The 23,384-nt window shown below is 40.9% G+C and overlaps 1 protein-coding gene across 7 annotated transcripts in view; it reads right to left on the bottom strand.

Annotated features, from left to right (window-relative positions):
- PHF21B (PHD finger protein 21B) overlaps positions 1–11,185 on the bottom strand; it is a 165,949-nt gene extending 154,764 nt beyond the window's left edge. For 5 of the 7 annotated variants that reach the window (XM_043515424.1, XM_043515426.1, XM_043515431.1 and 2 more), the window contains exon 1: positions 11,101–11,123. In XM_043515424.1, coding sequence (XP_043371359.1) covers positions 11,101–11,108 — 8 coding nt within the window. In that variant the 5' untranslated portion in view covers positions 11,109–11,123. Of the gene's footprint in view, positions 1–2,244; positions 2,253–11,100 lie in introns of those variants that run through there. The other 2 variants (XM_043515460.1, XM_043515435.1) reach the window with 2 other exon arrangements.
- Positions 11,186–23,384: the final 12,199 nt, after the last annotated feature.

The raw sequence follows: 23,384 nt of genomic DNA, 5'->3' as shown, positions 1-23,384 counted from the left end.
TGCATTATCTCCTGTAAATATCAACAAACTTTTCTGTCTTAGCGATTGGCTGAACAAGAAGTAGGACTGAGTGGACTTGTAGGCTCTGAAGTTTTACATTGTTTTGTTTTTGAGTGCACTTGTATGACAAAAACCCCCTATATTTGTAAATTGCACTTTCACGACAAAGAGATTGCATTACAGCACTTGTATGAGTTGAACTGAAAAATACTATTTCTTTTATTTGTCAATTTTACAGTGCTAATGTTTATAATAAAAAAATACACATTTTGATTTCAATTACAACACAGAATACAATATATATGAAAATGTAGAAAAACATCCAAAAATATTTAATAAATTTAAATTGGTATTCTATTGTTTAACACTGCAAGTAAAAAAAATCATGATTAATGTTTTTGAGTTAATCGCGTAAGTTGACTGTGATTAACTGACAGCCCTAATTACAACCCATAGCAATTAAATGGTAGATGGGGAAAGTTTCAGAAAATATGTTCTTGTTTCCTGTAAGTAAATTGGTTAACAATCTGCTTTGGGATTAATTTGGGTAACAATCTGCTTTGTTAATCATATGTTTGCATATACTTGTTGGGAATTCCATGTGTTGTGTATGTCATTATGGAATGCACAGTTATGATAATTTGCTGGCTATTATTTTAGAGCTGGTTGAAAAATGGAAACATTTTTCATGAAAATTTCCATGAAAGACAAAGACATTTGTCCCTGTTTTTCACTGAAAAAAAATCAAAAATTTTAACCAGCTCTATAGGTGGCCAAAAAAACAAGACAAATTTTGTCCATGTTTTTCATCTAAACATTTCAAAAATTAAATTTTGGGGCCAGATTCAATTTTTCTCTCTTTATAAAATTGAAATAATTAATTTCAATTAAATCAAATGTTTGGGAAGGGAGCACTGAGGGTATAACAGACACATATCACCATTTTATACCTGTATGTGCTATACCCAAGGTCTGGGTATACGGTGTGTCCCGCAGGCATGCAGGCCAAGGGGCAATCTAGCCCAGAATGAAGCTCCTACAGTCAACACCCATCTTTAAAAAAGGGAAGAAGGAGGATCCTGGGAACTACAGGCCGGTCAGCCTCACCTCAGTCCCTGGAAAAATCATGGAGCAGGTCCTCAAAGAATCAATCCTGAAGCACTTAGAGGAGAGGAAAGTGATCAGGAACAGTCAGCATGGATTCACCAAGGGAAGGTCATGCCTGACTAATCTAATCGCCTTTTATGATGAGATTACTGGTTCTGTGGATGAAGGGAAAGCAGTGGATGTATTGTTTCTTGACTTTAGCAAAGCTTTTGACACGGTCTCCCACAGCATTCTTGTCAGCAAGTTAAGGAAGTATGGGCTGGATGAATGCACTATAAGGTGGGTAGAAAGCTGGCTAGATTGTCGGGCTCAACGGGTAGTGATCAATGGCTCCATGTCTAGTTGGCAGCCGGTGTCAAGTGGAGTGCCCCAGGGGTCGGTCCTGGGGCCCGTTTTGTTCAATATCTTCATAAATGATCTGGAGGATGGTGTGGATTGCACTCTCAGCAAATTTGCGGATGATACTAAACTGGGAGGAGTGGTAGATACGCTGGAGGGGAGGGATAGGATACAGAAGGACCTAGACAAATTGGAAGATTGGGCCAAAAGAAATCTAATGAGGTTCAATAAGGATAAGTGCAGGGTCCTGCACTTAGGATGGAAGAATCCAATGCACCGCTACAGACTAGGGACCGAATGGCTCGGCAGCAGTTCTGCGGAAAAGGACCTAGGGGTGACAGTGGACGAGAAGCCGGACATGAGTCAGCAGTGTGCCCTTGTTGCCAAGAAGGCCAATGGCATTTTGGGATGTATAAGTAGGGGCATAGCGAGCAGATCGAGGGACGTGATCGTTCCCCTCTATTCGACACTGGTGAGGCCTCATCTGGAGTACTGTGTCCAGTTTTGGGCCCCACACTACAAGAAGGATGTGGATAAATTGGAAAGAGTACAGCGAAGGGCAACAAAAATGATTAGGGGTCTAGAGCACATGACTTATGAGGAGAGGCTGAGGGAGCTGGGATTGTTTAGTCTGCAGAAGAGAAGAATGAGGGGGATTTGATAGCTGCTTTCAACTACCTGAAAGGGGGTTTCAAAGAGGATGGCTCTAGACTGTTCTCAATGGTAGCAGATGACAGAACGAGGAGTAATGGTCTCAAGTTGCAATGGGGGAGGTTTAGATTGGATATTAGGAAAAACTTTTTCACTAAGAGGGTGGTGAAACACTGGAATGCGTTACCTAGGGAGGTGGTAGAATCTCCTTCCTTAGAGGTTTTTAAGGTCAGGCTTGACAAAGCCCTGGCTAGGATGATTTAACTGGGACTTGGTCCTGCTTTGAGCAGGGGGTTGGACTAGATGACCTTCTGGGGTCCCTTCCAACCCTGATATTCTATGATTCTATGATTCTAACACGAATGTATTTAAAACCTGATTTCACATTTGCCACAAGTGGTTTGAAATTTCACTGTCTCCTTATATTGAGCCCAATTCTGCCATCTCTACATGCTTTGAGTGGTCCCTTGCTTTGTGAGTAGTTCCATTGATTGGAGTTGGACTAGTTGTAGAGAAGAGTACTATTCACCATGAGCGAGAGAATCTACTACTCCAGGGCGGTAAACCTAAGCATCAGATTTCCAAAAACTCCCACAATCAGGGCCAGATTTGCAAAAAAGCTCAGTACGTTGGGTGCTGAAGTCTATGGAAATCTGGCCATAAGTATTACAGTGGGAGACACTGGGTATTGAGCACTTTTGAAAATCTAGCCCTAACGGCATGATCTAGCCCTTTGGTTGGCTATGAGGTGTGATTTCCTGAACTCACTCTCCCCCTCAAATGTAACATTATAATGAAGCAGTTAAATATTGTTCATGTTTATGGGCATATTTAGCTATATTATCTGTGATGATTCACTGTGGATATATTTCAGACTATCCAATGGGCCCCTAATCTTTCAACACAAATATGCCACCAGGTACCGTTAACCCCAGGTAGGGAAATGATTATGGGAATATTAAGTAAAGGCATTGCTAGGGAACCTGTTCTTTGCTTGGAAGCCAACATTTAGTCAGGAGAGAACACTGAGTGATTTGAAAGCCAGATTCTGCTGCTCATTTTTTTAAGCTGCTGGGGCCACTCTCAGAAAAATGTATTCCTTGGGGTAATAAAATCTGCCCTTTAATGTTTAAGTTTCATCTTATAAAAACCACAAAGTGAGCCTGTGATTGAGTCAGCAAAAGTTGGGCCTGCTCCTCACTCTTTCCAAAAGCAAGAACACCTGCAGATTTCCTCTCCTACAAAGGAGGCTTTGTAAATTACATCTTAGAAAGGATGTTTCTCAGAGCATCATAGGCAAAAATAGCACACATAGCAAATTGCTGTAGTTATTATTGCAACTGAAAAATAAAAGGCTCGATTTTGTGTATTTTCTAGGTCACTTACTTTCAACTCTTAAAAACTGACCAGAATGTGAAACTCAAAGGTCCTTCAACTACTTTTGAAACGTCTCCCTCCAAAGGAATGTGGTCCTTGCCCAGCTTTCAAACAGATGTCTGGACTGTACTAAGTGGACTAGATATCCCCACGCAGACAGTCTTTTACACAAGTTTGGCTCAGTATGTGATGGCAAAAGACAAAAAGGGACTTAGCTCCTAACTACACTATATAAAAGCAGTATTGCCAGTTCCAAGAGTCTCCACTCCTAATTCCTGAGATTGGCTTTAAAAATCTTGAGATTTTTAAACATTAATACGTTTGGAAAAAACAAGGAGTCCGGTGGCACCTTAAAGACTAACAGATTTATTTGGGCATAAGCTTACGTGGGTTTTTTACCCATGAAATCTTATGTCCAAATAAAACTGTTAGTCTTTAAGGTGCCACCAAACTCCTCGTTGTTTTTGTGGATACAGACTAACACGGCTACCCCTCTGATACTTAATACATTTGGGGTTCTTTTTATTTGCCTTCTGGTTTTCTGAGCCTTCTGGGTGCACTTGGGTTGCATTTTTTAGCTTCTTTCCACAACCCTGAGAGATAGAAACTTTATTTTTTTTAAATGAAAGCTGATATTCTCACCTAATCACTTGTCTCTCGGAGCTGAGACTTAAAGCAAACATCCAATATCACAAGAGTCATGAGAAAATCATGAGAGCGGCTACATGGTCAAAAGTATGCATCAAAGAATATCGCAGTGCTGTAAATTAATTAATTAGATATGGGCTCAAATCCTGATTTATGTCACAAGCAGAAACAAGTGTTTTGTCTCATCCTACTCTCCGTAAGTCCACATAGCAAAACTATCAGCACAGTTGGAACAAGTGTCCATCTCTGTTCAGAAGAGCCCCACAACAGTAATAATAGGGTCCTGCCATCATGATGGTGATGCACTACTAGCACAGCCATAAAGGAGAAAATCTACAGAGTGCCTGCCTAAATTAAGCTTGGCTCTTGCCAGTGTTTCACTTTGACAAGTACCAGGTCTGCTTCCAAATTAAAAACTATAAAGGTGTGCTCTTCTGCAAACTAGAGAAGTGGGAAAAGGTCTCTGGAAATTCCTGTACTGGAGCCACCTTCTTTGATATGCTCTGTGCTCCTCACAATCCTTCTACTGCCAGGTCACCAAAGTATTTGACTGCGCAGTGCATTCCATGTCTCTTTATAATAAGGTGAGTAGTTCTGACACAAAATGAAGAAGAAAAACCCACAACACTAAGTCGGTGCTGACATAGATCAGCCGAAACTTCTCCAAATGAATTTAGGTGATCAGTGAGCTGCGATGGCATTGCTTCTATTTCTAGTCCTGCCAAAAACTCAGATTAAAGACACTCACTCTCTGAATTGACCCTGAGTATCTAGTGCAAAGAAAAAAAGCTGTGTTTTCCCCCTCTCACACATGACATTCTCTCCCAGCTAATACTGCATCCTGTGCCAATATGACAGAGTAATAAATGCACAAGAGTGTCTGATGGCAAATCAGCAAATTCATACAGAAAGAGTTACTAAATTCAGTCTGATTAACCAATACAATATATTCTAATGACCAAGTAGTGTCGACCAATATTTACCAGTGCATGCAGTTGAGCTAATCAGAATACAGAACCCTTCTTTGTGCATAGAAGAGATAGTCTGTTATCACACTGCAGCTTGTCTTTCACACCACATGCACCACTTACTACATAACGGAAGCAAAGCTTAGCAATTTTATTCAGCCACTCTGCCACAAAAACTCAATTTAAAAATGGCATTATTGTAACTTGTGGATATGGATCCCATTAACCAGCTCCTTGTCACTTCCCTGAAGCACCATTTCTTTACATTTAAGTTACAATTTTCGTGGGAGCTTCTCCCCCGCGCCCCCCGTATTATCTCGGACTAAACTTTTTATCTGCTTCACTGTACTTTCTCCGTCCCTCTGGCATCTTGAGGCCGAGAGACATGTTGTCAGAAGACTGCTTGCTCACAGCACATGCAAGCCTTTGCCTGCTGCAAAAGGGGTCTCCCAGTGTACAATGGCAGCTTAAAGCCACATCATTGCTTTCCAAGGCTCTCCACAGGTAATAGATGCTAAATATAGAGCTGGTTTTCAAGCCTGCAGAGTTACTTTAAGCTCAACAACAGATGATTTCAACCCACCTAAATGTAAGATGGGAGGATTACTTTTGCAAGCCTGTCCTCTGCTATCCAGGTATTTATATCATACTCATCTCCGTATCATCATAGAACGTCCCCCTGAGTGTTCCCCTGAAGCACTTGACTGTCTCTCTACTCTTTTGAAATAAGAGCTAGAATATTCACCAATGCCAGGTACTGCACTATTGTTAAAGTTCTTCCAGCATTTCCATTCAAACCCCCTTTTTAATCAGGAGTTTATAGTTCAGCTATTTAAAAACAAATCATTATGAGTTAAAACGTCAGAAGTAGTATCAGTCCTGTAAATTTTCACCTGCCAAATCTTAACTTGATCATTTTGCAGGTGAGGAAGTGTAACAGAAGAACAGATGTTTATTTCAATATATCCATGTACTTCAGTATAGTAGCAATTGAAAAGGATACTCTGTGAGGCACAACCTGGCCCCCATTCAGTCTTTACACTTCACTCTGTCAAGTCCCCACTGGTATAGTGGCCCACAGGCTGCTATCTTGCCTCAGAGCCTGAATCAGTTCCACCAAGGTGATGATTTGCCTCCCCACCACACCTTAAATTGAGAGATCAGCCAGACCCAAGGCTTGGGCTGTGATGTTTAAAATCCTTATCACTTTTCTATGGCCACAGATCTGTCATGGTGTAGTTCTGTTGTGCAGGAAGGATTTATATGAGGTACTTTCATGGGGATGCGTTGTTTGCTTACTATTTATATTTTACTCAGCTCAGTCACAGAGTCCTGCACAGCTGGGTTTAGGTTGGTCACATCAGGATGGGGAAAGGGCAGAGGTGCAGCAGGCAGAATCAGCATTATGTGGATCAATCAACCATTGCTCACCACAGAATGGGAGCACAGGAGTTATGGTGGCTGCAGCAGTTTTTGGTTTCCTGGGATGAAAATTTCCAGCCTGCCTTCTGCTTCCACTGATCTCCTGGCTACTTGGGCTTGACACGAGAGGCAGGATCTAGCCCATAATGGAATAAAAATATAATGGGACAAAAATGATATATGGGGTGATGTGGGGGACTGAACAAAATGACCGTAGCATTTTAAAAGGGTTTGTATTCACCTAAAAATAATAGGTTAAAATAAGTATTTATATGCATTAATTAACAATAAATAATAATAATAGTTAGTTCTTATCTAGAGATTTTCATCAGTAAACCTCAAAGCATTTTACCCAGGGAAGTAAATATCATTATCCCCATTTTACATATGGGGAAACTGAGGCCTGGGGAGGTGAAATGACTTGCCCATGGTGATCAACAGGCCAGTGGAAGAATGGTGAAAAGAACCCATGTCTCCTGAGCCCCAGGCTGGCACTCTATACATCAGACCACACCGCCCACCCTTAGAATATTAAGAATGAAAGAATTTTTAAAATAAAATGCATTTAAATTTTAAGCTCTTTGGACACAGGGTCTGTTTCATATAGGTTTATACAGTGCCTAGCACAATGGGGCCCTGATTTTGACTGAATTAAATAGATGACTCCATAACATCAATAATATTGACCACTGATGTTATTTGCTTACTATTTATATTTTACTCAGCTCAGTCAGTGAACACTTGGACAGGTCAGTTTCACCTTTCTATTTATAGATTGTCATGCACTAGCACAATGCTGTGTGTTTCAGTACTGTTGTACGTCAGCCCTTATGGGGAATATTTAGACTCCAGATCTTTAAAAATATCTTTCATTAAAAATAAAACAATATATTCATCAAAACTGTTTGATTTGTATAAAAGTTTAGAAAACTTTTAAAGCTATTGGGGGTACGGGAGAAAGATCAAAACTACTTGATAGAGTCTCTTTAAAAACAAATATAAACATGAGAAGTTATTTTATTCTTTAAAGGGCATATAGTGCATCAACCTTACTTTAAGAACTATTTCAATATCCAACATTACCTGATTCCCAAATCATCTATCTGTTGCACGTCCATGCTCTATGTACGTGAAATCAATCACCCATATTTTATTGTGCCCCTTGTTTTTATAAAATTTAAATTTTTAAAAATCTGAAATATGTGATTACTAATTTAGGTAAGGAACTGTTAGAATCTTGTGTGATTTTTGATGTCACATACACTTTCCTAAGGAATTTTAAAAGAAATCAAAATAAATTAATAAATGCAAACATATACTACTGTGAATAAAAATCCTTATCCTACAAATATAATTTTTAAAAAATGTTAAAAATCCAAAACTCAGTAACAGACTACATATTATGACTAAGTATACTATATACTTTTTAAGGCCCCAGTCCTGCAAAGCCTTACAGAAGCATTTAACTTCACTCAAGTGAGTAGCCCAGTTACTTTTATGGGATTTCTCAGGTTCTTAAAGTTAAGCAGATGTATAACGGTTTGTAGGATCGAGGTCTGAGAGCTTGTGTACACTGCACTGTAATGCCGCAAATGGACGTTACAGGCACAAACTAAAAGGTTCTTAGTTTGACTACATTAATGTGAACTAGGAAAATTTTAGTCCATGCCAATAGTGTCCATACAGGATAGTTACAGTGCAGCTCTTTGGCGCACACTGCTATTTCAAACCCCTGTAGTCTGAACTGTGGGGCAGTACAGACATAGCCTTAGTCTATACACAGCAGTAGCTCCTCCAGAAATCATTGGGAGATCAGGATCAGGATCAGGCCCAGACAACATTACAAACAATACAGTCTAAAACAAACTCTTTGAAAATAATGCACTTTCTCATTCACGTACCATGATCTGAGTGAAAACCCACCTGAGTTCAAGGGCCTGATCCAAAACCCACTGAAGTCAATGGAAAAATTTCCCATTGACTTTATTGAGCTTTGGAATGGGCCTGTAAAGCAGTGTTAAGAAATGAAGCTCCCCATTTTGCTTTAGTTGCTAGTGATGATCTCAGTGGTGCTAGGGAACACACATGTCCAAACGTTCCAAACCTGACAGTTAAAATCATTTCAGTTCACATTTAAATAACATTGAGACTAGACCGGAGTAAAAAGCCAAAACCCTGATTCTGAACATTCATGTCCTTTGAAAAAAATGTGTGTTCAGATCTTTACCAAAATGTGTTGCTACAGCCCATTTCAGATGAAGACTTACACAAACCAAAACTAGAAAAGGAATTCTAAGAGTGCTGAACTGATTATCTTTTCACATACACCTGTTTTATATGGGTGTAACTCCGTTCACGTCAATGGAGTTACTCCCGACTAACATCAATGCAAGTGAGAGCAGAATCACTCTCTCCATCCTTATCTTAAGCACAATACGTTAGATTTTGAAGATGTCTTGTAGCCAAGTGTGTCACTGTGTGCAGCAATCCATGTGTCACACAAGTGCAGTAATGAACAGGGTCTTGTTCTACTTGTTAGGTTTCCTGAGATTTTATTGGTATGTGTTTATTAACCATAGTTCTCCATGTGTTTCTTAAACATAGTTTTCCAATGCTAACAGAGATCTCAAAGTATTTGCGTTGGACCCTGACAAATCAACTGGAAAAAGATATTCAAAATCCAAGAGAAAATGGAAAAATATTCAAAGCAGATTATGGGTTGCCACAGCAACATAGCCAATATATCAACAGCCTTACCATGACACAGCCAAGAAGGCAACTCCAAAGTTGCCAATGTAACTGCCTTTGCAGCTTGACCAAAATATTTAAGAGAAAAGCATCCAAGCTTTGAGTGCCAACAAAAGTAGAAAAGGACCCATAATATTGTGCACTTCTAGAGCACCTTCAAGTTTGGATCTCAAATCTCTTCACAAATATTAATTAATTAGTGCTCTCAACTTCCTGTGAGGGAGGTATAATTATGCTTGTTTCAGAGATCAATAAACTGAGTGGCTTACCCAAGGTTATACAGGCGCAGTTTAACTGTCATTTGAAGCCAATGGAAAGAAAGATTCCCATAGTCTTCAATGGGAGCTAGATTGGGTCAAGAGTGAGCAAGCCACAAGGCTGGCAATTGTACCCTGGAGTCACAAGTCCTATTCCTGCACTCTAAGCATTAGACAGCACTTTCCAAGGGCTTTTGTAACATTCTTCAATGGAGGTTCTAAAGACATGGGGCCTCAAGTGGGTAAGGTGTATGCCTTGGTAAGAAATGAAGGTCAAACATACCCACTACGGAACTACCATTCACACCAGGCTATCTTCACAGAATCACTGGACTAGAAGCGACCTTGAGAGGTCATCTAGTCCAGTCCCCTGCACTCATGGCAGGACTAATTATTATCTAAACCAGTGGTTCTCAACGAGAGGTATGTGTACCCCTGGAGGTACACAGGAGGTCTTCCAGGGGGTACATCAATTCATCTAGATATGTGCCTAGTTTTACAACAGGCTACATTAAAAGCACTAGTGAAGTCTGTACAAACTAAAATTTGACTTGTTTATATTGCTGTATATATTATACTCTGTAATGTAAGTACAATATTTATATTCCAATTGATTTATTTTATAATTATATGATAAAAATGAGAAAGTAAGCAATTTTTCTGTAACAGCATGCTGTGACACTTCTGAATTGTTATGTCTGATTCTGTAAGCAAGTAGTTTTTAAGTGAGGTGAACCTTGGGGGTACGCAAGACAAATCAGACTCCTGAAAGGGATACAGTAGTCTGGAAAGGTTGAGAGCCGCTGATCTAGACAATCCCTGACAGATGTTTGTCTAACCTGCTCTTAAAAATCCCCAATGGTAGAAATTCCACAACCTCCCTAGGCAATTTATTCCAGTGCTTAACCACCCTATTTTTCCAAACGTCCAACATAAACCGCCCTTGCTGTATTTTAAGCCAATTGCTTTTTGTCCTATCTTCAGAGGTTAAAGAGAACCATTTATCTCCCTCTTCCTTGTAACAACCTTTTATGTACTTGAAACCTTTTATCATGTCTTCTCTTCTCCAGACTAAACAAACCCAATTTTTTCCATCTTCCCTCATAGGTCATGTTTTCTAGAACTTTAATCATTTTTGTTGCTCTTCTCTGGGCTTTCTACAATTTGTCCACATCTTTCCTGAAACATGGCGCCCAGAACTGGGCACAATACTCCAGTTCAGGCTATATCAGCATGGAGTAGAGAGGAAGAATTACTTCTCATGTCTTGCTTGCAAAACTTCCTCTGAGAGCATGCACGCAGTATTCCCCTTTCATCAAAAAAGAGAACATTTTCTTATGGCAGGGAAATATGGGGGAAATGTACTTCTCACACTGTCAGATGGAACAGATCTTGAGAGTGGGAAACTGGCACTGACACTCCCACACAGACAGATTCTGCCAAAGGGAAGCTTTCTAAAGCGAAACAGTGTTGCATACAGGTGTCTGAATGATTCTGAATCCTCTCCCCTCAGCAAGTATTGTGTGAATACACACTATGGCACCAAGCCTGTCTTCCCTGTTCCCAGAACTCCTGCAACTTACACACTCATTGGGAGGTCTGAATGGCAAGGCATTCAGAACTGCTTGCCCCAGGTAGTCCAGTGCCAGCCAGTTTGGGGCGAAATGTAATTTCCTCTAGAGTGAACATTTCTGAGTAGTTATTGAAAAAAACTGGCCTCACCTAATGCCTATTACTTTACTGAGTTTCTTGTAGAAAAGAAAAAAAAATCTATTTTCCTTTCTTAATCCCAAATGCTAATTAACTGAATAAAAGAGGTTTGAATTACAATGCATCCGATGAAGTGAGCTGTAGCTCACGAAAGCTTATGCTCTAATAAATTTGTTAGTCTCTAAGGTGCCAGAAGTACTCCTTTTCTTTTTGCGAATACAGACTAACACGGCTGCTACTCTGAAACCACAGAGTCACAATGGTGTTTAAAATACCCTTCCACTATATTGTGCATGAAAAGACAACATCTGAGCATAAATATTGCCCTTTGCAAATCAAATAACTCTTTGAACACTTCGCTATAATTAACTGATACATTTTGGCACCCCACCGCACCAGAAAAAAAAGAAAAAGAAAAAGTGGACAAACAGCCTGACTCCTGACAAAGACCACAGAAAGGCTGGCTGGGGGAAGTCTTTTCTTCTTGTACATCCTGTACTTATTCTGTCTGCACTCACCCTCTGTCCTGAAAACAATGAACTAATTTCCGTGACAAAGGACACATAGGGAGATTTTATAGAGGGAGTATTTGTCTTCCAAACCTCTTCTTTCAAAATGTTAGCGCAAAAGGGCTTGGCAATTAGGCATGGCAAAACCAAACAAAACAAAGCAAAAAAACCAAACCAACCAACAGTATGTTCTAATGGTCTTTTAAGAACTGAGACCAAAAACTGGGGCTCTATTTGCAAAGCTTACTCACTTACATAATTGGAGTAAAATTTGCAGGATTAGGTCCTTGGTCATCAGTGAAAGTCCCATTTTGGAGGCTGTTATGCAGAACTATTAGGCTGTTAGAGAGAACCTACAAGTTGCAGCTGCAGTAATCATACTGAAGAACTATTATACAGACAGATATATTAGCTTGTCATTGAGTCTGTTTTGCAGTTCTACTCAGGCTTTTCTTTACATTAAGATAGTTAGAAAGAGAAAGCTCTAGGTTTTAATCAGCCTAATGCAACTGGCGGTTAGGAGGGTCACATAAAAACAGAAGTGAGTAAAGGATTCTTTTGGCCAACTTTTAATTAAAGGAGGGGAGATGAGTTTTGAAATGGGAATGAAGTGAGCCCTGTGGGGACATGTTTGGGACGCAAAGCTCAACACTTATGCAACGCCTCAATGCACTAAGAACAGGGAAGGACAACTACTGCCAGGATGCAATGCCGACCTGATTTACTACAGCTTCTGCTTCAAGTGGTCGTCAGAGCAAGTTCAGGCACGGTTCATCATTATTATTTCATCAATTAAATGCACTATGCTCAGCTGGCATCCAGTGAAGTAGGCTGTCACAGATGCATCCAAATCCAGGTCAAAGGGGGTCTTTGTTCTTCCAAAAAAAAAAAATCCACTGTGGAACGAGCTGCTTCATGCTAATCAAAACAGAAATGATGGAAAAACAAAACCTTAAGATCTAGCGAAGTTGACCAAGGGGAAAAGAAAGCCTCTTTTTGTCTCTCTTGTTATTCACTGGAAGCATTGGAAGTGCTTTATCTTCTTGGGTTCAAAGAAAGTTCCATTAGGCAGAAATGCAAGGCTTGGCAATGCTTCAGCAAAATGCCCTTGCTGAAAAAGGAAAGGAAGGAGTCCTAGGCACTGACTTATTTTTGCTTCCCCCCCCCACAAATATTTCTTTCTGAACGCAACAAACACAAGGGCGAATGAAGCTTCTCAGCCTCTGGAATGCGCTCGAGATTTCACGTGATCTCAATGCCTCTGCTACAGACGGTTTTGATGTTCAAGTGCAGATACAGATCTAGTGTCCTCAACAGACCCAAAACACACAGAGTGTTCTTTGGGTCTTAAGCAGCCATCTGCAACTCTCCTTTATGAGCCACGTCACTACAACTGAAAGGAGACTGTGATGCTGCTGCTACTTTTGAAACATGCCTTTCCTTTACTCCAGAATCTATTTTTATATAATCTCATGAACAGATAAGCGAGTGGTCAGCTCTACTGGACTTTGAAATATAGTGGCTTTGCAGCTGTTTAATGTTAGTTTACTGTCCACTCAGGAGGACTGATGGTGATTATCTGAATCATCCAATAGACTGTGCAGTTTTTGAAGGAGTTACGCAGATTTCTATACACTAAATGTTTATAGATTTTGAACCAAATTCTGTTGGTTTATACCATGGATATTTTCATTTGTTCCAAGTTATTATATCTATGGCTTTATACTACATTGATTGTAAGGCTAGGTGAAAAATATTTTTTCTTTTAATTGGTTATCTGCTGACAAATAACCACTATTAATCATGGCTCTCCATCTGAGAGTTGAGGATTTCTCTCCTCTCTCCTTCAGAAATTTAAATCAGAAATCATTTGGGGGGGGGAGCAATTCTCATGTATTAGCCAATGAACAAAGATTTGAAAGACACAGGGGAGCCAGCAGGCATTTTTCAACTAAAAAAGTCTATCCCACACCATTAATAGGACAGTGTTAGATCATGAGAAGTGGCTTCATCTGGAGTGCTATAGAAGAAAGACAGGTCAAAGAGGCCCCATTCTGCACTGTGAAGGATTATCAGTATTAGCTACTTGAAAATAAATATCAATACAGAAAATCACAATAAATCAATAATTAGTCCAAGCCTAATTGCCAGCCAGTCTCCACTCATACCACTGCCAATATCATTAATAAAAAGCATAACAGGTCTGACCCTTCTCCCATTTAAATCAATAGCTAAACTCCCAAGCAGATCGGGCTGCAGGTCATAACATGATATTATGATTCTTCCACTCTTTCTTTTACACAAACTCCTAGTCAAAGATGGCATTAACTGCAGAGCTTTGCTTCTGCTATTTACAAAGCCACTATAGAGCCAAATATGCAGAAGAGGTTGGACAGGACTTTTTCCAGCAGTCTTTGTTCTGTATATCTGTCCATCCATCCATCATAACTCAGTTAATTTTAATGCACCCATCCCAGTAGTATTTAATACCAAGAGAGAGAGACCACTTGCACCATAGGGTAAAGTGGTGGTGTGATACCTGGCAAACAGCCTGAATGTCGTTATGGGTTTTTGTAACATGTAGGGAAAGCTCACAGGAAATGAAAGCTGGCTGGTTAGCTTTCCTAGAGGGAGTTCTAATTCAAGATAATTCCAAATGTGTACTATTTATCCATTAGGTCTCCAATATGACAGGAGAAGATGTATTTGCATTTCTGCTTAAACAAATGGCATATACCCAGCAGACCTTAACAGTTTTTACAGATTTATCTCTGGTGTTGTCATGTAAATACATCTCCAGGCACGTTTAAAAACTTCTCCTGCTATTTCTTACTGTATGAGCCCAGTAAACACGCTTGCAAGTGTAAGCACCTGAGCGCTGCCTTAAGTAGCAGCTAGAGCAGGAAATCTCACAGAGCTTAGTGACTTAACAGGGTGATTTTGGGGTGATTTTGTTTCTGGGTGCCAGCTTGACACACTTTAAAGGAGCCTGATTTTCAGAAAGTGCTAAGCACCCACCCTCTGAAAATCAGGCACCTTAGAGGCACCTCAAGTTGGGCACCCAAAAATGGAGGAACCCCAAATCACTTTTGGAGATCTTGACCAGCATCTCCTTGCAGTTGTTCCTCACTGAAGTGCCCAATACTCCAATGGGGAAAATGCTTCAAAGGGCTCCAGCAGCAGCTGAACACAGTAGCAAAGCAGTTAAAATAAGACACAGAAATAGGTGTCTTTGCCATGCTCTCCAAAATACAAAAGCAATTAGACTATATTATGAACCACTTGCTAAGTGCACCCTGGACCAAGTTTTTACAGTCAAAATATGAAACCCTGCAAACAAGGGGATTGATAAGGGAAGCACTTATGCAAACATGTGCCAGTGGGTGTCTATAAAACTTCTATAGAAAGAATTAAAATGTCCTGGAAGTCCAGACTACAAAAAAGAGCTTCAGCAAATGCAAGTGAGGGGAAGGGAGGCAGGGGCTGTTTTTGAAGGACATCCAATGGCATCTGTTCATCCAGCAGATCTTGATAACAAATTGAGGTGGCTCTTCTCCACTCATTTGACAGTACAAAAAGTGCCCAGTCTTTCACTGACCAATTTTACTTTCACTGTGGTGTTTCCCTCTAGGGACTCTCTATATAGAATCTAATATGATCACACAAATTGTATTTTCAGAGTTGGGTGCACATGGAGGAAAAGATAGGGATTGGGGCTGATGCTTTTGCTATTCCACTGGCGTGACTGTCCTCTTAGAATTCAAATAAGAACAGAAGGACAAAGCATGCTGTGCCCTAGCATCACTGAGCCGGCTCTTACTGCTCCTTTTACAGCTGGCACTGCTCAAAGAAGCTGGCTGCAGCACAGCAGTTTCACTTCTATTAGCAAATACAAGCTATATAAAAACTGTATCTGTTAGGACCGGATCATCCTGTATAGCAGGGGTCAGCAACCTATGGCACGTGTGCCAAAGACGGCATGCAAGCCGATTTTTAATGGCACGCTGCTGCTTGCCGGGTCCCGGCCGCCTGCCCCACTCAGCCCACTGCCAAACGGGACCCCAGCAGGCAGCAGCATGCCATTAAAAATCTTGCCCGCCCTGGCCCGCTCTTCTCCCCCACCTGTCCCCGGGGGCAGGGTGAAGAAGCTTGGTCCTGCCGGCTGCTACTGCAGGGCAGGTAAGGTTCCCCCTCCCCCCGCCTCTTCCCCCAGAGTGCTGGGTTCCTGCCCCTCCTCCTCTCCCTCCCTGCCACCCATCAGCTGATGGCCCTTGCCCGGGAGGGGGAAAAGCAGAGCCACGGCTAGCTCCCTGCCCCGGGGAGGAGGCGGAGAAGATGTGGGGGGGACAGGGACAGGGACGGGGACGGGGACGGGGACGGAATCAGGGCATATCCCCTCCAGCCTCCTGCCATGAGCTTCTCTGGACAGGGGGCAACCCCAGGACCCTAGCCCACACCCCCAGCCCTCTGCCCTGACCCCTGTACCCCCCTCACATACACCCAACCCTCTGCCCCTGCACCCCCCACACACCCCAGCTTCCCGCTCTGACCTCTGCACCCCCCTCACACACATCCAGCCCTCTGCCCAGATCCCTGCACCCCTCTCACACACCCTCAGCCTCCTGCCCTGATGCCTGCACCCCCCACAACCCCAGCCCTTATTCCAGAACCCCACCCACATGCCCCCACCCCTCTGCCCTGACTCCTGCACCCTCCTCACACACATCCAGCCCCCCCACACCCCATGCCCTGACTCTTGTACCCCCCACATTCCCACCCCCACCCTGAGCACCAAATGGGAGCTCCTGCACCCCCACCCCACATTCCCACCTGCACCCCTCACACCAAATGGGAGCTTCCCAGGGTAAGCACTCCACACCCAAACCTCTTGCCCCAACCTTGAGTCCCCTCCCTCATTCTAGCTCCTGGCCAGACCCGACACCCCAACCCCCAGCCCTGTGCTCAGTGCACTCCCACCCTCAGCTCAGTGCAGAGAGAGAGAGAATGGCTAGAACCAGGGAGAAGGTAGGTACCCACTGTATGTGGGCAGGGCTGGGACCCCAGACCGGAAGCGGGCTGAATGGGGCTGGCAGCCGGGACCTGGCTGGCAGGAGCTGGCGGACAGAACCCCAAACCGGCAGTGGGCTGAGTGGCAGCGGGCTGAGCTGCTCAGCCCACTGCTGATCTGGGGTCCCGGCCGCTGGCCCCGCTCAGCCCACTGCCGGTCTGGGGTTCTGGCTGCCAGCCCCTTGCCAGCTGGGGTCCCGGCCGCAGGCCCCGCTCAGCCCGCAGCCGGCCTAGGTGAACAGAACCCCAGGCTGGCAGCAGGCTGAGCGGGCTGGCAGCGTAAGATCGGCATTTTAATTTAATTTTAAATTAAGCTTCTTAAACGTTTTGAAAAACTTGTTTACATATGACAATAGTTTATATATATATATATATATATATATATATATATATATATATATATAGAGTTATAGAGAGAGACCTTCTAAAAATGTTAAAATGCCTCACTGGCACGTGAAACCTTAAATTAAAGTGAATAAATGAAGACTCAGCACACCACTTCTGAAAGGTTCCCAACCTCTGCTGTATAGGGACCGATTTATTTTAATAAAACAGGACCTAAATAAAAAAAGGATTCATGAAATTAAAACACTTTCTTCTTTTCTACACCAAAGTAGCACTGCTACCTTAAAGTGTGTCAAGCTCTACAGGAAATTTAGACCACCACATTTATTAGCCTCAAGCTGCTATGGCTAAGCAAGACTGGCTTCTCTTTCAGAATGTTACATACACAAACGGAGAGGGATAGTTTATGAGAAAACAGCAGCAGTGCAAGCAGGAATGCACAACTCAATAATGACACAAGGGCTCCTGTCACTTTAACAAGCTCCTACTATAGTGCTATTATCATTCAAAGCTCCTTATCACCCCAAGTGCAAATATTATGACTAGCTGAACATCTACAGTAATCACTGCTGTAACTGTGTATGTATATTTGTGTTTAATATTGAGGGCTGTTGCTGTCACCAAGCTATAAAAACCAAACTAGCATTAACATCAGTACTGTGGATTTGCATAACGCTGACAAGGATAAAGACTGGCACATTGCTTGATGTGCACTACGCAGGCAGCTTCTTGTTGCAGTGCATAACAAATGTCTGACCACACGAAGGCCAAAATCAGAGGGTTTCTCTGCAGATGCCAACTTGTAAGCGGACCAAATGGAAAGTGGGGCTTAACAAACAAGTGCTGTTCAAAGCTGAGAAGGGTTTGTGCAGAGATACAAAAGGGGCTTGCTGTAACCTAAATGTCAACAATCTGGGTAGAAACCAGGTCAAAGGCCTGACAAATTGCTGGTGCTCCACCTCCCAGGTGGATACTTGAAATTGGGTAGTGTTACAGTTTTCAAACTATGGGCCTCAATCCAGAATAGGTCCATAAAAAGACTTTCTGGAGGGGCTGAGGTTCCATACATTGCCTAGATTTTTGCAGACACAGGTACAGTAGGCCAGGAGATAGGTTTTGAAAAAAGGATCTAACAAATGGATCATGGGCTACAGAGTGAGAGTTCCTGAATCTGTAGAATGGATCTGTAGAATGGAGATAATACTTCTATACCTCATGGTGAAAATAAACTCACTGATGCTTGCAAAGTGCTCAGATGTTAAAGCAAAGGAGACTACATAAATACTTAGGTAAATAAATATTTAGGCTCACTGATTTCAATATCTCTGAGGATCTGGGCCAGAGTGCCTCGTAACTACTGGCTAAACACTACATTTCATAAAGGCAGCACAAAGCTATCTTAAACATGCACAAAAATAGTGATTTTGTATCACTGTCCTAGCACTAATGCTCTGTAGAGACTTTGGGTCAAATTTATCTGAATAAAAGCTGATTGCTTACACCAGGGGTGAATTTGACCCTTATCATTAACTAGGCTATGGTCACAAGTGAGATGGGTTTTGTGGTTTCAGTTTCTTTCGGAACTAAGAAAGCAGTCTGCTCTGTGAATTAGTTCATAGTAGGATTACAAAAAGATATCCATAGAGAAATCACAGACTGTGATTGCCTGCACAACACCTGCTGCATGAATAGCAGGGTGCTACTACACATTTTGAGGGTCTCACTCACCAGAAGGAAATGTATGCACAGTAAAAGCAGGAAACTTACATAAGAGAGTAGGGAGTTTACATACTGTACCAAAAGCCAGCTAAAAAGAAAATTAGCCTCATATGGCAGAATTTTACATTGTGGTTTTGCTGTGCTGTTAATCTCTTGCTTTTCACTGGGACTAAGTTCATCGCTTGGAAAAAAAAATCTATGCAAAGTTGAGAGCCCTCAGCATTGGTGCTAATTTTTTTTTTAAGTGAAGTTAAATCGTAAATCAGATTTTGCAAATTGCTATTCAGATCATTTTCGCTCGTATCAAACAAACTGAATGATTCATAACAATGGCACAAATCAAATTCTGAAAGGCCAAATACATTTGTTATCATTTCCAGTTATCAAGGAAATGTACAATACCCTGTACATTTTCTTGATAACTGGGAAGCAGCATAAGTGATGACAGGAAGCTTTGAGATGAAAGTTTAAGAAGCATAGGAGGAAACTGAAGCCAACGATGCCTTGTGTTACCACGCTGTGCTTTGTCAAAACTGAGCAAGCAGATTTGCTGTGCTAGAGATGGAGAGGGGCTTTTAAAAGTTCCCAGCCTCAAACAAGCGCTCAGCAAGAAAGTTCTCTGGTGTACGGTACAAACACTGTGCACAGTTGCATATTACACGCATGTTTAATATAGTTAAGTCTTTTGTGCATGCATCTGTGAGTGTTCAGTGGTAAGATGTAATTGCATCATCTACAGTGACTTCGGATATATTATCTGAACCAAATGATATTGGCATTGGGAAAAAGCTACCTGGGCTGTGTTCCTCATCCATGCACTGCAGCCAATTATGCAGCCAACAGTTAGCTTTACCATTTCTAAATCCTCTTTTTGCACACAGACAGATAGATATAGACTGTGTGTAGGCATCTCTCCGTTTTTTGACACAGCTGGATACAGGCATCATATTGCATCCGGTTCCATCAGGTTGTGTGTCTTCACCAAACTCGCTATCACCCAGTGTGGCCTGACAAAGCAAGATGGGTGTCAAGTCACATTAGAAATTGGAAGGGAAAGAAATTGGAAGGGAGTGGAATGATGCCTGTTATTTTTAAATAACAGGCATCATTCCATTCCTACTGGCATAACACTTTAAATCAGAATTCCTTGAATGTGACAGTAACTGAAATTTAACAAGCCAGGTATTCTACACTGAACACCAATAAATATGTTTTAATATACACATTAGTCAGGATTAGAGCTAATAAGACAGTTGTTATTTATTCAATAATTACCAAGTGATTTTTAAAAATAGATTTACTGCAGTTGATCAGCTATATAAAATATTGTAAGAACTGTAACACTGTAGTTAGGGACACTGACAGAACATTGTGAACTTCAAAACTAATATTTCTGTCAAATTATTTTAACTACTCAAGCTACCAGGAATACGTCAGCTTACTAAAACTGAAGCAAATTAGTAAAAGAAAACCATTTCCTATTTTTTTTAGGTTTGCTTCATTTGTGCATTTGAATGCAATTTGTGTCAAGTCAGTTTCAGTGTTTTGTTGATGGTCAGTTGCACTTTCTATCTCATGAACTACCAGTCTGTTGTTGCTCTGCTCACTACTCTCCCCTGCTGAAAAGACACTTATAAACATCAGCAAGGAAGCAGCAAAAAAAACCTTTATTTGTAAATCCTTAAATCTGTAATAAATCAGGATATATTTTTAAAGAGCTCTTTTAGATATTTTTTATTTTTTAAATGAGTTGGTTTCAAAGAATTCAAGTTAACAGTGACCCATTAAACTTCAGATTTGTATAAAGATAGATCCAAGGTACAAAATTCAGATTCAGGTTCTGATTTTTGAAAACCCTGCCTACGATGGAAGGGTGTTTAAACTGGGTGCTCTTATTTGGCCTAATAAGGGAGAAAAGGACCTAATTATGCAGTTTGGTTTTGATTTTAAAACTCCATCATTATAACTAGCATTCTCATATGCTTAGATTAGGGGGTTTGATCCAGCCCATTATAACGGGCCCCTAATATAAAATTTGGATCAATTTGTGAATCCAAATTATGAAAAACCCACACATAATTTTCAGTAGTTAGGATACAGGGATGCTGTGCGAACCCATCTCTAATTTTGTAATTCTTCTTTATTAACATAAAACCATTTTCTTAAATCTGAATAAAATACATATTTTATTTATAGGCTTGGATGTATTACTTTTTTAAAATAAGTAAATGTAAACAGATTTCACCATACACACACAGACCAATAAAAAACTATTCCCATTAATAATAACTGAAATTTAGAGATAGGCAAGTAAAAAAAAACTCTGCTTGAGAACTTATTAGAGTTTGATTTAAGGATATTTACTTCATGATGTTGACAATTTTATTGGTTATAAAGCTTTTTTTAAATCTTAACATCTATTGCAATTGAATAACTGTCCAATTCCACTGCCATAATATCTTGCAACTGAAAAATTTAAATCGATTAAAAAAAAATTCTTAAAACCATGATTTTTCACAAAATTTAAATAGATAAGACAATTGAAATGATTAAAAATAAACATTGATTCATCTGTCTAAATTTCACAAAAATAAAAATCAAATTCTGCCACACCTATGTATCTGGGAGCATTCAATGAAACATTTGCCAGAACTGATAGCTACAAATTTATGCTGCCAGCAAGTACGTCATTCTAACCACTTCTTAAATCATTATCAAATAGTTCACCCCATCTAAAGCATACATCTTGGGACAGCCAGTTTCATAACTTATATCTGTACGCTGCCAAAAACAGACAGATACAAGGCCTAGCTATACATACACACTGTTGCTCTGTTAAGATCTGTTAGCTTCTGCAATGGAATACAGAGAAGCCCATTAAGGCTGCTCCTAAACTATTTAAAAGGATATTACCCAATTTCTAGTCACCACATTTGCAGCACTAGATCTGCATAAGTATAATTACTTCAATGGAGTATCTTCTGTTGATTTTATAAATCGATATTGCACAGACTGTACAGAGTTGTCTAGCAGCTAGAACTAACTCAGGACTGCGCGAGTTCTATTCCCAGTTCTGTCACTAATTTCCTGTCTAGTCTTGGACATGTCACTTAAACCCTCTCTGCCTTAGGTTGTCCATCTACGAAATGGTGATCAATATAATCTCCCACAGTAGTTCCATGTGGGGAATATAAGGCTTTATTAAAATGGGCCTATTAACTGCTTTGAGATCCATGGAAAGAAGTAGCTCCCAGTTGAGCGTGGTGGGAGGCAGATATTATAGGAGTGAGCACCGCAAAAGAGTTCTGCTCAGCCCTTCAGTTAACCAGTCTTTTTCCTGCTTCCTCGCTTTCTCCTTCTTCTATTCTTCTCAATTTTATTTCATTTCATTTTCTATGTAAATTGTCTCAACCAGTGATTCCCCCCCCCCCCCCCGTACAAGAACAGAGCTGACGCTGCTGCTGGAGCTCAGTAGCTGTGAGCTTTGGGCTCAATCCTGCAATGTACTTAGTACTCTTGGTAAGTGCTGAAAGCCCTCTGCTCCCACTGAAGTCAGGGAGAGTTCAGGGCAGGAGCAAGCCTTTAGAGAATTAACTCAGTAAACAATTCTGTCCTTAATGGCACAGGTTACCTGACCTTTTTCTATTCTCTATAACGTTACCGTTTCTACACTTCAGCCTGACAACTTACCTGTAGAATTCTACAAGGTAGAAGTCATTTAGATGATCCTAGGTTTGTCACACGACAGATGCTTCTTCAATATCCTGTTACCTTAGCTGCTAAAAGGGATAAGTGTAGGGTGAACAGATAGCAAGTGTGAAAAACTGGGATGCAGGTGGGAGGTAATAGGCATCTATATAGGGCAAAGCCCCAAATAGGACTGTCCCTATAAAATCAGGACATCTGGTCTCCCTAGATAAGTGATACATCAGACAGAAGATTCTATAATCAAAAACATAGTTCTTCACTGTCTTACTCAAATGCTTGAAGGGTGCTGTAGATCTAAACTACTTCACCCGAATATGGTGCACAAGTTATTTTTCCTAATTAGTAATTGATATGCATAACTTTGCATAGCTGGAAATGTGCACACATTTCTAAAAGAACTGATAGGCATGATGTGACTGGTCATGCAAACTGATATGATATTAGCAACCAGACATTCCATATGCAGCTTGTTGTTCTATGAATAGCTAAAGATTTATTGTGGGCAGTTTCAGATATGCAACCTCTCAGTTTTTTGTTGCACATTCCTTAAATACAAGCTATTTGCATAGCTATGGAATGATGCCTTTTTGCTATGACTTACTGTGTCTACACAATATAGGGAGTATTCTGTAAAGTACATAAACCCTGATGTCAAATGACAAGCAAAATATATGTATGATAACATAAGATATAAGTGTAGGAGAAATCCCAAACATGCTTGGCATATATAAATAAATGCTTTTAGTTTATCTGCCCTCAAACAGCTCACAGACAGCACATAGGTCTATATAAAGAGAGATCATAATTCA

This window comes from Dermochelys coriacea, chromosome 1, assembly GCF_009764565.3.
Source record: "Dermochelys coriacea isolate rDerCor1 chromosome 1, rDerCor1.pri.v4, whole genome shotgun sequence".
Taxonomy (NCBI): domain Eukaryota; kingdom Metazoa; phylum Chordata; order Testudines; family Dermochelyidae; genus Dermochelys; species Dermochelys coriacea.
Note: the sequence above shows the minus strand (reverse complement) of the source record. Positions and strands in the feature narration are given on the sequence as shown.